This window comes from Pituophis catenifer, unplaced genomic scaffold (genome assembly GCF_029215685.1).
Source record: "Pituophis catenifer annectens isolate HBS135680 unplaced genomic scaffold, rPitCat1.0.hap2 SCAF_10, whole genome shotgun sequence".
NCBI classification, from domain to species: domain Eukaryota; kingdom Metazoa; phylum Chordata; class Lepidosauria; order Squamata; family Colubridae; genus Pituophis; species Pituophis catenifer.
In genome coordinates this window covers 31519914-31535619 of record NW_027256890.1, presented here as the reverse complement: position 1 = coordinate 31535619, position 15706 = coordinate 31519914, and the positions used below count along the sequence as shown (strand labels likewise).

The 15706-nt window shown below is 46.0% G+C and overlaps 2 protein-coding genes across 2 annotated transcripts in view; both read left to right on the top strand.

Annotated features, from left to right (window-relative positions):
• Positions 1-15706, top strand: part of LOC139322200 (maestro heat-like repeat family member 5) — a 36712-nt gene that overhangs the window by 2651 nt on the left and 18355 nt on the right. Inside the window, 10 exon segments of the mRNA XM_070951215.1 lie at positions 7832-7945; positions 7947-8274; positions 8998-9134; positions 10544-10639; positions 11684-11800; positions 12635-12757; positions 13311-13460; positions 14087-14206; positions 14767-14846; positions 15391-15526. Coding sequence (XP_070807316.1) covers positions 7832-7945; positions 7947-8274; positions 8998-9134; positions 10544-10639; positions 11684-11800; positions 12635-12757; positions 13311-13460; positions 14087-14206; positions 14767-14846; positions 15391-15526 — 1401 coding nt within the window.
• On the top strand, positions 396-2319 carry LOC139322076 (SLAM family member 5-like). Its single transcript, XM_070951055.1, has 3 exons — positions 396-846; positions 1776-2039; positions 2312-2319. Exons 1-3 carry the CDS (start codon positions 396-398, stop codon positions 2317-2319), a joined length of 723 nt encoding a protein of 240 aa, XP_070807156.1.

Sequence of the window (15706 nt, the reverse complement as noted above, 5' to 3'; positions counted from 1 at the left end):
TGATAGAAAGCTTGTGATCCACTTACAAGGTCAGACACACCTAGCTGAATCAGTTTAATTAGAAGAATATCTGGAATGGTGGTGCTCAATGCTGAGCTGAAGTCTACAAAGAGGACCCTTGCATAGGTCTTTGGAGATTCAAGATGTTGTAGGATTTGCTCGATAGGCAAATTGCAAGGGGTCTAACAGAAGATCTCTGATGGTCTTCAAGTGGGCCAGCACGAGCCTTTCAAACGTTTTCATAATTATGGATGTCAGAGCAACTGGTCTGAAGTCATTCAGTTCCTTGATGGAGGGTTTCTTCGGTACTGGGATGATAGTAGAGCATTTGAAGCAAGAAAGAGCACAACACATCTCTAGCGATTTATTAAAGATATGAGTGAAGATGGGGGGCAATGCATCAACAGTCCTCTATCCTGGAGCCATTTAGTCTTTCTTCACAAAGGTTTTCTGGGAGTCTGAGGGTCAGAAATGGGATTCTTGGAAAGTCACGTGGTCCAACTTTGAACGTTTTCTGTGGCCCTGCAGGAGTTTGTGGAAGAGAAGAACTGTATGGTGATCTGGGGTACTCTGTCACTTTCCGATTGATGAAACCTCCACCCTATCAAAATATTTACTGGAGTAAAGGTATCGGCAACAACTCCATAAATATTGCTGTGGTGAACTTTCGGGAACCATGTCATCTCCAGCGCTCCCATGCAGCCTATAAAAACCGATTGTGGGTCTCTAAGGACTGCCAAAAACTAGCTCTCATGAATCTAAAGAAAGAGGATGCTGGCACATACACGGCAGACATTGTTTTACAAAACACAACTGCAAAGGAGTCCTTTAACCTGCAGGTGCGTAGTAAGTATCCCAGCCATGGCAGCAAATTCCTGGCCTCCCTCCTTTGCCCAGGCTGATGTGGAAGGGTGGGGGGCTTTTCTTTTGAGGGGTGATCTTTAGGTATCCAGTTTCTGCAGAGATGAACTTTTTGGAGGGAGCCCAGAGCTGATTTTTGGATAGCTCTTTGTCCATTTTTTGCAATGCAATTTAGTTCAAGATGTTTTGATCAGGCCGAGCCTTGCTTATATTCCACCCCCGCCCCTCCACAAATCTACCATTTTGCTCCCTGTCCCACCCTGTCCACCATCTTCCACACCAGGAGATTTGGTTCAGCTGAGGACTTGCATTTCTACGATGGGTCAGAAATGGAGTTCAAGCCGTGTCCTGCATGCTCTTCCCTCTGGAAGTGGGACCATGGGGATCCGTCACAGCTCCCTCCAGGCTTCCCTCCCACAGGGGCATAGGCTGCATTGGCCAGACCATGTGGGTTCCCAAACGGGGTAGCAGGGAGTGGCTGGTGTGCTTTGAAACTGGGATCTCCAGAGAGGCAGTTTAGGAGTCTGTCTGTGGATCTGGTGGGACTGGTTGGAACCTCAAAGACTTTGGGGGAAGAGTCAGGGGGTCCCTGAGGGTCCCTGAGCCTGGAAGGTTATCATCTTGCCCTCAATCCCTGGTTTGGTGTAAGGAGGGCTTGCTGGAAGGCAGAGGGTGGGGTGTGGGGTGCCTGCCCTCCTGTATCATGGTGGCCATAATGTGTCTTTATGATGTGAGAGGGGGGATTGTTGTGGTGTTGTTACTTGTGACAGAAATGGATGAGACGTATTTTCCTTGCTCTAATCTAAGCAAATCTATGGATTGACTCATGCCGTTGCTGCTTCCCCTTCCTCTCTGGCCTCACTGTGATTTTGTGGTCTCTCACAATGTGATGTGTCTCTCCATCTCCTGCTCAGGAAAGTTGCCAGACTCTGAGTTACGACTGACCTGCATTTCCAAGGGGGCTGGAAATGGAACCTGGCAGCTGATTTGCTCTCAAGAGACCTGGAAAGGTGAGGTGAACCTCAGATGGATCTCAGATTTCTATGCCACGGATGAAACCTTAGGGAGTTCTGTGATGGAGCTCACCTCCCAAGACCTTGAACTAATAGTCACCTGCGAGGGAGAAAGCAAGGATAGCATAGCATCCAGGACAGTCACCTTAAAGGAAGTTTGTGCTGGTAAGTTTTTCTCTCCATGAAAGAGACTGTTGAATCAAAAGGAGCCTCATTGCGACCACTTCTCCTCCTATGACCGGAGCCTAGTGGATTGGTCCACTTCCTTAGGCACAGGTTGACCACTGAGTGGGACTGTTTCCATTGCTTTATACATTTAACCACTCATGATCCAAATGTGTGTTTCCTGACCACAGCAGAAGTCCCCTCTGGGCATCTTGAAGTTGCAAATTACCCCTTTGCCCTTCCTTCCAGCATTTCTTAAATTTCCCCTTCAGATTACTGATTGATCTCTGTTCATGTCTGGGATTGGAGGGTCTTCTGGCCAAGCTTCCCCTCTTCTCCTTTCCTGTGTTGATTGTTGTGATTATCTTAGAGTCACACATGGGTCTTCTGACCGGGAAGGAACAGCCTTTTATATGATCTCTTTCATGTTCACTCACTCCCCCCTCTCAAAGGGGGCCATTCCCCATTCAGAGTCTGCCCTGATCCCCATTCTACATGTTTCCCCTGGCTAGTATCACCTTTGCAAACTGCACTCAATGAGACAATGGGAAAAAGGGGTTTGGACAGAGCCTCTGGGTCAGTCTCTGCCTGACACAGGAAGGTCACCCTTGCCTCCAAAGCCAAATTCCCCCCTTGATTTCTGGACACCTCCAGTTGAGCTGGCAGCAGGACAGAGGCAGCTGAGAATTGGGATGAAAAGGGGCCACACACATTCAACAAACAGTGTTTGTCTCCAGAAGGTTATGCTAGAACACACACACACACACACACACACACCAAGGGGCTTTAGGGGTGTCTTACCCGCACAGTGTTTGTCTCCAGAGGGCAAGTCATCTATGTACTAAGTTTGGTTGGAATTGCTCAAGGCATTCCAGAGTTATGCTTGAACATACATACATACATACATACATACATACATACATACATACATACATCCTTATATATATAGGTAGAGAGGGATAACATGGAGAATTGCAAGATTTGAACTCCCCACGCAGAAACATTAGGTTAAAAGTCACTTTTCAAAAACCCTCCCAATTGTCTGGTGCAGTGGGAGCCAATCCCAAGATGTGAAGATGTTGTGGGAACTCCGAGCTGAGAAGGTGGTAAGAAGTTGTTTCAGGCCCAGCAGTCTGGCTCCTCTGGAATTGAGATGAAACAGATGGTCCCAGGCTCATCCCTCCCCCCACCCATTCCCAGGAGCAAGGTAAAAGACACATCACAGAACTTCCCTCCAAGCGCCCCACCCTTCCCTCCAGAATGGCGATCTTTGTGAGATCCCTCACATCCCCATCATCTTTGCTGGTCAGAAAGTCAGAAAAGGGGTCATGTGACCCCAGGACATTGCAACCGTCATAAGTACATGCCAGTTGCCAAGCCTCTTGAGCTGAATTGTGGCTGTACGTCTAGGTAGCCCAGCCCCAGAGACGAGGCAGCCCCCAACCTCCTGACCTTCCCCAAGAGCATGAAGACTCAACTCTGCCAGCTGTCTGGGGGCCCAAGGGGGCCCTGCAAGCCATGGGGGGGGGGGGTTGGGGAAGAAGGAGCTTCCTCTCCTTTCAACTCTGCAATTGTCCCTTTTGCCTTTTTTAAAAAAACAAACCTGTTTGGCTTTTTTTAAAAAAGACTTTGTTTTCAACTGCAGCTTTTGTATCGTTGGAGAGTTTTACCAAAACTACTACAACACTTCAGCGATGATGGGCAGTGCAGAAACTGGAGCCCCCAAAAAATCATATATACAAGTAGTCCTCGATTTACGACCACAACTGAGCCCAACATTTTTGTTGCCAGTTGTTAAGTGATTCACTGCAATTCCTAAATTAGTAACATGGTTGTTAAGTGAATCAGGTTTCCCCCTTGGCTTTGCTTGTCAGAAGGCCGCAAAAGGGGATCACGTGACTCCTGGGACACGGCGACTGTCATAAATGTGAGTCACTTGCCAAAGGTCCAAATTCTGATCATATGACCGTGGAGATGCCAGAATGGTCATAAGTGTGAAAAATACTTTGTTCAGTGCTGTTGTAATTTGAACCAGCACTAAAAGAACGGTTGTAAGCCAAGGACTCCATAAGAATAGAATAGAATAGAATAGAATAGAATAGAATAGAATAGAATAGAATAGAATAGAATAGAATAGAATAGAATAGAATAGAATAGAATAGAATAGAATTAGAGAGTTGGAAGGAACCTTGGAGGTCTCCTAATCCAACCCCTGCCCATGCAGGAAACCCTACACCAGTATATCATATCTCATATATCTCATATCTCATAATAAGAAAAATTAAAAAACCAAGCTCGGTAGCAGACTTAGCCAATCAAAGAACAAAGTTGATCAGCCTTAATCTTGGTTAGGTTCTTTTGAGATCTAGCACGTTGAGGGACACCATCACACTGAGTCATTCCATAGTGACCCCTAGTTTTGCTCCCCATAATGTCGCTAATGTTTTTTGTGGTTTTTTTGAGAAACTTTATTGAGATTTTTTACAAAAAAGAAAAAAAACATAAGTGTACTGACATTTTCAGTTAGTATCAGATGTGCAGTGTTTTAACTATATACATCAATAATACTTGGTGATATTTCAAATCACTTTTTACCGTTATTTAACACACCTTTAGGTCTTTCTTTCATTTTATCATGCATCCACTTGTACCACCTTTCCCACACAATATAATAAACTGACTTCTCATCATCGTTTAATTCATGAGTTAATTTAGTCATCTCTGCTCACTTCAATATTTTCCTAATTGTGAGCTCTTCTGGTGGTTGGGTTTTCTCTTTCCAGTACTGTGCGTATGCCAATCTGGCGGCTCTAATTATGTGGATCATTAAATGTATCTTTTCCTTTCCATATGGCTTCTTTACTATTCCCAGGAGAAATATCTCTGGTGTTAATTCAATATCTTCGCCAATTATTTCATATAACCATCTCCTGATCTTGTTCCAATATCCTTTCGCTTCCGGGCATGTCCACCACATGTGAAAGAAGGTGCCTTGACCGTGGCCACATTGCCAACAATTAGGATGTATATTAGGGTATATCTTTGCTAGTCTGGCCGGGGCTAAATACCATCTATGTAGCATTTTATAATGGTTTTCCTTGTATGTCGCAGCTGTAGTCAATTTAAGATTCCTATTCCATGCCTCCTCCCATTCCCCAAAATTTATATCACGCCCTATATTTTTCTCCCATGCATTTATTTGATTCGTTGTGATATCTTCGGACTTGTCATCACCTAATAAATAGTTGTATAGTTTGGCCAGAATCTTTTTATTTGTTCCCATCAGGACTTTATCCAATCCATTTGATCCAAGTTCTAAACCGTATTGTTCTTTGTCTTTCTGATATCTAGATTTTATTGGTGAATAGGTCCACCAATCTAAAGTTATTCCTTGCTCTCGTAAAGTATCATTTGATTTAAGATTCCCTCCTTTGTCTAAGATATCTTTGTATCTGCCCATTTTCTCCATCCCCCATCTATTGGGGTGGATCAGGGCCTCCATTGTTGAGAGCCAACTTGGAATTTTTTTGTAATATCTTTGCCTAATCGGGGTCCATGTTTGTATCAATGAGTCTCTAATTTTATGTCTATGGAAATATGTCTTCCTTTTCTTCTCTACATCCCAAATGTGGGCATGCCACCCTTTTTGCAAATCGTGGCCTTCTAGGGTAAGAATCCTCTCATTTTCCAGGGTGATCCAATCTCTTATCCAGACTAGCTTAGCTGCCCTGTAATATATTTCCCAATCGGGGAGTCCAAATCCACCTATATCTCTTTTGCCCCTTAAAATTTTAATAGAAAACCTCGGTTTTTTCCCCTCCCATATAAATTCTCTGATGATTTTGTCTAATTCTAAAAAAAACTTTTTCTCTAAATTTACCGGTATGTTTTGGAATAAAAATAGTATTCTGGGGAGAATATTCATCTTAATTGTGGCTATCTTGCCCAAAAGTGATCATCTTATTTCTTCCATCTGTCAAGGTCTTGTTTCATCTTCCTAATTAGGGGAGTATAATTGTCGTCTTTTAAGGTCGAACATCTTGATATAATCCAAATTCCTAGGTATTTAATTTTTTTGGCAACCTGTAGTCCTAATACTTGTTTTTCTGGCTCTCAGTTGTATTCTTAATCAATACTTTGGTTTTGGTTTTGTTCAATGTGAAGCCTGCCACCTCTCCATATTTACTTAATTCCTCTAGCACTTTTGGTCCTGATTCTATGGGGTCTTCAAGGATTAAGGCTACATCGTCTGCAAATGCTTGCGCCTTGTAAATTTCCTTCCTGATCTTCAGTCCTTTTATTTCCTCATTAATTCTAATTTTCCGTAAAAGAACTTCTAAGGCCAAAATAAACAATAAAGGGGATAGGGGGCAACCTTGCCTTACTCCCTTACTAATTTGGAATGTTTTAGTCCTATGCTCAGTGGCAGACTTAGCCAATCAAAGAACAAAGTTGATCAGCCTTAATCTTGGTTAGGTTCTTTTGAGATCTAGCACGTTGAGGGACACCATCACAGTGGGTCATTCCATAGTGACCCCTAGCTTTGCTCCCCATAATGTCGCTAATGTTATCAAGGGGGTTATCCAGGGGACCCTCCATATCCCATCCCTATTATCTTGGGGAGTAAGAGGCCCCTTGGGTCATGACACCAGCTGTCCCCCATGAGAACATAATGCGGTGATGTCACGGCCCCTGGGGCAGAGATATAAAGGCAGAAGGGATGAGAGGGGAGCTGTGGAGAGTTGAGGAGAGTAGAGGATAGTTGAGTTCAGTTGAGTTGTGTTGAGCAGAGTAGAACAGAGCAGAGCGGAGGGGAGTGTTCTACTTTGTCAAATACCTCACTGAAGCCTTTCAACTTTTATTTCTAGTCTGTCTTTCACAGTTACATTGTTGGTAGGTTGGGCTATAGTTTCTTTTTGCATGAAGACCGATGCAAAGAACGAGTTAAGCAACTCTGCTTTCTCTCTGCTGCCTGTAATTTCCTTGCCGTCTTCTCTCTTTAGGGGACTTTTAGTTTGGTTGCTGTGCCAAACCAGACAGTTGTAGAGGTACAAAGGAGAGACTCCCAAATTCCTCTGTAGATCAGCAGCTCCTTGGGCAGTCTGAGCTTGTTGACCCAGGAAGAACATGTGATAAATAGAGATAGATAGATAGACAACTAGATAGATAGATAGATAGATAGATAGATAGATAGATAGATAGATAGATAGATGATAGATAGATAGATAGATAGATAGATAGATAGATAGATAGATGATAGATGATAGATGATAGATGATAGATGATAGATGATAGGTAGATAGATAGATAGATGATAGATGATAGATAGATAGATGATAGATAGATAGATGATAGATGATAGATGATAGATGATAGATGATAGATAGATAGATGATAGATAGATAGATGATAGATGATAGATAGATAGATGATAGATAGATAGATGATAGATAGATGATAGATAGATAGACAACTAGATAGGTAGATAGATAGATAGATAGATGATAGATAGATAGATAGATAGATAGATAGATGATAGATGATAGATGATAGATGATAGATGATAGATGATAGATGATAGATGATAGATAGATAGATGATAGATAGATAGATAGATAGATGATAGATAGATAGATAGATAGATAGATAGATGATAGATGATAGATGATAGATGATAGATAGATAGATAGATAGATAGATAGATAGATAGATAGATAGATAGATAAATAGATAGGAGCACCAAGGACCCCTCCTTTCAATCTGGAGTTACAAAACTTCTCCTTTATTGACAGGATCTCCATCCAGTTCAAGAACTCCCTCTTCACGAGAGGATGGACCACATGCTAAAAAAGTTGCCCTTCTTGAAGAAGGAGGACAGCAAGGAGTCCCATCCACAAATTACGAATATATGACCCACGGCAGTGGAAGAGTCAGCAAGCTGACTTCTCTGGCTCCCACCCATCCACTTCTTCGGCCACTCAAAGAACCACACAGGTCTTGCCCCTTCTTGTAAAGGGTTCGCCAGCTCCAGTAGACATGAGGAACAAGGTGCAGCCTCCAGCACTGGTGCTGCCCGATTTAGTGTGCAGGACAACTGCCAGGACCCCTCCGAGGGCTCCTCAGGGGGAGATCAAGGCTGGCCTGAAGGAGCCCCCTCCCTTGCCAAGGAGGCCCGAGAGGGAAAGGGCTCCGGGGAGAAAACGGTCTCCAGTCGCCCTCCTGCCTTCTTATCCAGGTATAGACGCTACAGGGCTGGGCTACCTATGGAACCAGCCTTGTCCTATCACATCAGCCCACCCCACACAATCCATCCATCCATCCATCCATCCATCCATCAATCCATCAGGACAGAGCCAGAAGGGACCTTAGAGATCTTCCTTCTCCAGAGACCAATTGCATTAAGCAATAAGTTTCTCTTCCTACCTTCTAGTGCTTTGGAAAATAAGTTGACCCCCTCCTCTGTGTGCCAGCCCCTCAAATACTGGAAGACTGCTCTCATGTCACTAGTACACCCTTCCTTCCTTTTCCTAGACTACCCAAATCCAAATCCTGCAATCATCCTTCATCAGGTAGGGACGTTATGGTGCAGACTCCATCAGTCAAAGAGTTTCGACTGTGGGGTCTAGGAAGAGGGTCTTCTCTACCGTTGCCACTGTATTAGGGAACATCTTACCCTCAGAGGTGAGGAAAGACCCCTCCCTCTTAGCCTTTTTCAAAGGCTAGATTTAAATTATAAGATTACAACATCATGAAATTTCAAAGCAATAAAAAATTCCAATTCCATATATAAGATGGTTGTCTAAGGACAGGAAGATCAGGGCCTCGAGACTTTTGACATATTTGACCCCTCCCTCAGGCTCAGCCTGGTGATCCACTACGCACTCCTTGTCTCTCTCTGCTTTGAGAAGGCTTGTCCTGTCGAATTGCCCATCAATCTCTGTCTGTCTCTTCTTCTCAGAACTCTCGGACGAGTGCTTCAGAAACTTATGGGAGAGCAGGAAGCCATTGAAAGGCAGACCCGTCAAAGAAATCTTGGATCTGATGGACGAGAGAGAAATATTAGAGACCATCTTGGACCATCTTCGTCCTTTCCAGGTAAGCAGCTGGGTTTGTGTCGCGGTGGGCCCTGAGGTCCATCGTGGAGAGGGTCCAGAAGCCAGGGCTGCCTCGGTGGAGATCATTTATCCCAAAAGTAGACAAATGTAGTTATGGAGAATTTGCTGAACTATGGGGTCCTTGCTGGAAGGATCATGGAACGACCATGGAATGATCGCCTCAACCATTTTGGACTCCACCTCAACATCAAGACAACTGGGTACTTAGGGACTGTCACCACCCCTGGAATGCTCCAAATCAATGGAGAAAACCTAAAGAAGGTGGACATTTTTTGGTATCTGGGATCCCACCTCCAATGTCAATGGTGACATCAATGGCGAGGTGAGAGCAAAGGAGAATGCAGCCTGGATACGTTGGCGAGAACTCACCAGTGTGTTACTGGACAGACGAATGGCCACCCATCTTAAATCTAAGACCTACAAGACAACCATCCGCCCTGTTGCACTGTCTGGCACTGAATGCTGGGCAGCAACAACAGGGACCGGAAGCTCTCGGCATGCCACGGAAATGCGAAATGGTCCTGAGTGTGAGAAACAGTCCTTTTTTTTCAGTTGTAAACTACCCGTTATAACTTCGAACAGTCAGTAAATAAATGTTCTGACCCAAACACGACAAACCCTCTGAAGTGAACTCAAAGATTCCTTTATGAGGAGAGCCAGCAGCCCCGACAAAAAGTTTCTCTCTCACCGCAGGCTAACAACTCCATCCGGCAGGGAGAAGAATCGTTGTCTGCCACATCTATTCATCTCCGCCCCCTGCCTTTTATCCCCAGAGCTAGGGAGGGGCTTCGCTAGCCGTGGTGGCTCGTCTGTCCCAAGGACCGGCCCATAGATTTCCACTGCTCTCCTCTCCTCTGCCTTCTGTGTATCCGCGCGTCAGGCACTGGACCCAGCTGCTCCTCCTCTTCCTCATCCACCTCCAGACCTGCGGTCTGTTGACTCACCATCTGAGGGCTGACGGATGGCCCAGGCTCCTCCTCTGTCTCTCTCTCTGCCAGCCCCATTCCCTCTTCCCCCTCGGAGCTCTCAGGTTGCCTTGATGCTGGCCCTGACTCCCACGCCTACTCCTCCTCCTCCTCCTCTGATTCGGCTGCTGGAGGGCCACAACAATAAATGGTGATAAATCAAGTTCTCACAATTTGTGGCAGAGATTTTCCAACCGTTCATCTCAAAAGCTGCCTCAGCTCCAGCTGATACAATCCGGATGGTCCTTGTTACGTGCTTCGTGTCTGTCCCAGCTAGAAAAGTCAAATTACTTATAATATGCATCCGGACGCAGAAGGGAAACCAATCCTCCCCTTGGAAACACACAGAAAGCTGTTCCTTCCTCTGCTCCTTCACTTTCTCACAACTTCTTTTTTGTTGTTCTTGTTGTTGTTGGCAAAGCAGATTCCTTCAGACCACAAACTGCCCAGGAGGAAAACAAGCGCATTGCCGCCCATCGACCAGAAGCAAAGCACGTCCCAGGTCTTGTCTAAAGACAAGGTAAATATGCGGAGGTTTTACACTTTTAGGGCCGCAGTTATCTTAGATGCAACATCAGAAGAGGACAGCTTGCCATGGCCAACTCACCGTGGCTGCCCACGAGCCACAGCAGACTCACCGCGGGTTAATTCAACCATTCCGTTCTCTCCAATAATGTTAAAAATCATTTTAACATTTGTCATTTATGTTTCATTTGTCCCTCCTTTGAGGCCTCCTTTCTTTGACGCTTCGGTTCCACCATTTCCTCAATATTAGACAGACAATGATTAATAGAACTACAGACTTGGAAGGGGGCCTTGGAGGTCTTCTAGTCCAACCCCCTACTGAAGGAGGAAACCCTTTCCCATTTCAGGCAAACGGTTGTCCAATCTCTTCTTAAAAGCTTCCAGTGATGCAACACCCACAACTTCTGGAGGCAAATTGTTCCACTGGTTAATTGTTCTCACTGTTTGGAAGTTTCTCCTTGGTTCTAGATTGGTTCTCTCCTCGATAAGTTTCCATCCATTGTTTCTTGTCTTGCCTTCGGGTGCTTTGGAGAATAGGCTGACCCCCTCCTCTTTTTGGCAACCCTGGAGGTATTGGAACCCTGCTATTAGTGTAACTCTTGTTCCCTGGTGAGTTGGCCACGGCAAGTAGGCCATGGCTAGTTGGCCATGGTTAGTTGGCCAAGCCAAGAGGGCCATGGCAAGTTGTCCCAATCCACCACGGAGAGCTAATGCATGTAAAAAGATGAAGCTGCCAGATCTCCACGGAAACCATAAAGGATCTCAGGACGGCCAAACAGAGAATCAGCAAAGGGCACCTATGGGGATGGGGGAAGGGGGGTTAAAGTAGCTTTTCAAGAAGAGGAAGAAAGTCAAAATGGCAATTATTGACTTATTAGATTCGTATGCTGCCCATCTCCCCGATCAGGTCACCCAGGACCAGTTTCCGTGTGCTTGACCACACGGAGTCCTTTTTTGATCATAATTTCTCCTATATTTCCTTTTCCTGGCCGTTTGGTGGAGCTCCCTAGGACTCACGGACTCTTTTTCCCACCTTCAGATTAGCCTCTACAAATATTATGGCGTTAAACTGCGAAACTCAACACAGAAGGACCTGGTGACGGAACAGCTCCAAAGCCTTCTAAGTTTTTCACTCCAGGAAGAAACAGACCGAGAGGTGAGTGGCAGTGGGATGCCTGCGGGGGCTGAGACCTCCATCTTTGTGGGGTCCTTGGGGCTCTCTGAGCTTGGATGTTTTCTTGCAGACGTTTAGTGACCCAACTAGGTCACCTCATCAGTGCCAGAAGAGAACAGGTTTTGCAGAATAGAGGTGAAGGGAGGAGGAGGAGGAGGAGGAGAATTGTGGGGTCCTTGGTGCTCTCTTAACTTGGTTGTTTTCCTGTAGATGTTTTATTACCCAGCTAGGTAACATCATCAGTGCTAGAAGAGAATGGGGGTTACAGAGAGGAGGAGGAGGAGGAGGACTGTGGGGTCCTTGGTGCTCTCTGTGCTTGGTTGTTTTGTTGCAGACATTTCATTACCCAGCTAGGTAATTTCATCAGTGCTAGAAGGGCCTGGGGTTTGCAGAGAGGAGGAGGAGCAGGAGGTGGAGAAGGGGAGGAGAAAGCGGAAGGTAAAGACAAAGGGTTAGGTGCAAATAAGAGCCTTGGTGGTGCAGCGGACTAAAGTGCTGTTAAGTAGCACTTAGCTGCCAGCTGCCGGCAATTACTGTGAGTTCAAATCTCACCAGGCTCAAGGTTGACTCAACCTTCCATCCTTCCGAGGTAGGTAAAATGGGGACCCGGATTGTGGGGGCAATAAGCTGACTTTGTATAAAAAAGAACACCGCTGGGGGGGGGGGGCGAAAGCCCTACTAAGCAGGTCTATACAAAAGTATGAAGGCTATTGCTTAAAGCATTGTAAGCCGCCCTGAGTCTCCGGAGAAGGGCGGCATATAAATCGAACCAATAAATCAATAAATGTCCTAATTCACAAAAATCGCTTTGCCTAGGGAATCTCGGAATCCATTCGAATGGCATCCTTTTGCCACCTGCCTGAGATTCTGGTGGCCCTGGAGGAGGCTGGCCAGTTCAGGCAGACAAGAGGACCGTTTGCAGTAGAAGCCCCCATTGAGGTAAGACCAGGGATGGGGTTGCAAGGTCTGAAACTCAGTACAGAAGGAGGCTGGGGGATTCTGAGAAGGAAAGTCCAATGTGCTTAGAAGGACTTAGGCTCCAGGCTGTCAGGTCTCCTCAGATTGGTCATAGATCTCGTAGACCCGAGACCAGCGCTGAGGATGTAGGTGGTGCTGAAATTCTCCATCTCCATCTCCTGGAGAACTATTTTATAAGGCTAGAGAAGATTAGGAGCTGCCCCAACAAACACCTTGAGTAGACCCAAAGGTGCTTTTTCCAAAGGCCTGGGCTTGGTTTTTTCCTGAAGAAATTTCGCTTCTCATCCAAAAAGCTTCTTCTCTTTTGACCAAAGTCAGACCTGAAGAAGCTTCTGGGATGAGAAGCGAAACCTCTTCAAGGAAAAACAAAGTCCAGTTGCCTTTGGAAAAAGCCCCTTTGGGGCAACCGTGACCTGGATGACTAAGAAGCTCCATCAGTTTCCATCCATTGCTTCTTGTCTTGTCTTCTGGTGCTTTGGGAAAGAGTTTGACCCCCTCGTCTTTGGACTGACAGGACTCACAGACTCTCTCCGAGAGATGGATTCGGACCACATTAATACTCTGCTATGGCCAGGCAGTCCTGGGAGCGCAAGTAGAGGACATGATGCCTTTCCTGGACAACATTGTCTCAGAAATACTCTATCAGTATTCCAGCATGAAAAAGGTAGGCAGGTTTCCACCCTCTACTTCTCTTAATGCTGAGTTTAATCACAAGAACAATTATAATCCGGAGTCCTTAGCTTGTTTGATTTCTTAAAGACATTTCATGACCCAACTAGCATGTTGTGGGAGAGGAGGAGGAGGAGGAGGAGGAGGAGGAGGAGGAGGAGGAGGAGGAGGAGGAGGAGGAGGAGGAGGAGGAGGAGGAGGAGGAGAATCTATGGTCTTGTTGCATTTATTATCCTCAAGGCAGCGCTCGTGCATTACACTCTTTCTTCCTTTCCACACAACAACTCTGTGACGTGTTTTGGATTGAGACTGGCCCCAACTCACCTAGCTGGCTCTCGTGCCTAGGGCGGGACTTGAACTCACAGTCTCCTGGTGATTGGCCCAAAGACAGTTGGCCTTTTTCCCTAAGGAGGAACTAGAACTCACCATCTCCTGGTGATTGGCCCAAAGTCTCTCAGCTGCCTTTCATCCTAAAGTGGGACTAGAACCCAGAGTGTCCAGGGATGCTTTGATTGGGGGCCCCCAGAGTTCAACCAAAGACAATCGGCTACGTAAAGGTTTCAATAAATAAATACATCCTCTTCCTTCTGGTTTCTTTTCATTCCCACTGGGGTTTTCCAGGACGAAGGGCTGAAGAAAGCCTTCATGAGGTCCATCATCATGATCACCAAAGCTGTTGCCAACAGCAGGAGGCAAGACCTCGATTTGCCCCAGAAACAGGAACTGGTCACAAACATCGTTGTAAGTGGGGAGAGGGAGGGAGGCAGGTGCTCCTGGGCGTCTTTCTTTTTGGAAGTGAATTTGAACCGAATTGAATGCCAATCAATTGAGCCTGAAAGGTTTTGTTGCTAAGTGGGACATTTGTTAAGGGAATTCTGCTCATTGTACGACCTGTCTTGCCACCGTTGTAAGCCGAATCCTTTTCGTTCAGTTAATCGCACGGCTGTTAAGGGAATCTGGCTTCCCAATTTTATATAGGTCATCAAGAAGCCAAAGTTACCCACCCCTGACTTAAATCATGGTCACGGGACGCTGCAAACTGCCATCAATGCAAGCTGGTGGCCAAGTGACCGAAATGGGGTCACAGGATCGCTGAGGAAGGGGCGCCTCTCGGAACTTGGCATCTGGGTCATAAGTAGTCCTGGAGAGATCCCTCAAAACTTTAAATGGTGGCTAAGTGACCAGTTGTAAGCTGGGGACTTCCTGTGTCAACCAGAAAAAGCGTAGGGCTGGGAAGAGGGCCAGCTGGATGGTGGCCATATCTCAGGTTCTTTCTTAGATGGGTTTCCTTCTCTTTTCAGGAAGTCATTGAAGATGAGCCTGCGAAACCCTTGTCCATCGAAAATCTCCATCAAGCGATCATCACCATCACCTGCATGAGGTATGTACCTGCCGAGAGAGAGAGAGAGAGAGAGAGAGAGAGAGAGAGAGAGAGACAGAGACAGAGACAGAGACAGAGAGAGAGACAGAGGAAGGAGGGAGGGAGAGAGAGAGAAATCCTGCATCCTGTTTTGGTCACCACAATATAAAAAAGATGTTGAGACTCTAGAAAGAGTGCAGGGAAGAGCAACCAGGATGATGAGGGGAGTTCTGATATTTGAGGGGCTCTCACAGAGAGGAGGGGGTCACCTTCCTCTCCAAAGTAGCTGAGAGCATGATGAGAAGCGATGTATAGAAGCTTATCAAAGAGAGATCCAGGAGAAATTTCCTGACACCGAGAACAATCCATCAGTGGAACAGTTTGCCTCCAGAAGTTGGGGGTGCTCCATCCCTCGAGGTTTTCAAGAAAAGAGTGGACAACCATATGACTGGGATGGTTTAAGGACCATCAAGCAAGGGTTGGAGTAGAAGACCTCCAAGGTCCCTTTTAGCCTAATGAGTCTATGATCTTCTCACCCTCCTCCTCTTTTCTCGTCTTTCATCAGCCGTATGAAGCCCCCCTTGAACTCCGAGATGAGGTCTAAAGTGGTGAGAAAAAGCATCCAGAAGGTGTTTTCCTTGCCGGCTTACCTGGTGACAAAACTGAACGTGAACAGCCCAGGACAACCAGCTCAAACTCAGGTGAGCAGTCCAGATGGAGCCAAGCCATCTGAGATCCACCTGGAAATAAGCATGATTCAAAATCTCCTCCAAAACTCTGGATCCATCCATCGAGCCCAATGTCCTTTTGTTCCTCGTGTTCAGCCGAGAAAGCATTTCCTCCAACTCTGGAAGAAAAACCAGCCCTGCGAGACGGGCCAC

Bases quoted from the DNA above. Each gene is read 5' to 3' on its own strand.
- LOC139322076 (XM_070951055.1), top strand. From the start codon at position 396: ATGCATCAACAGTCCTCTATCCTGGAGCCATTTAGTCTTTCTTCACAA. The intron at 847-1,775 runs GTAAGTATCCCA...TCTCCTGCTCAG, and splicing joins CTTTAACCTGCAGGTGCGTA to GAAAGTTGCCAGACTCTGAG.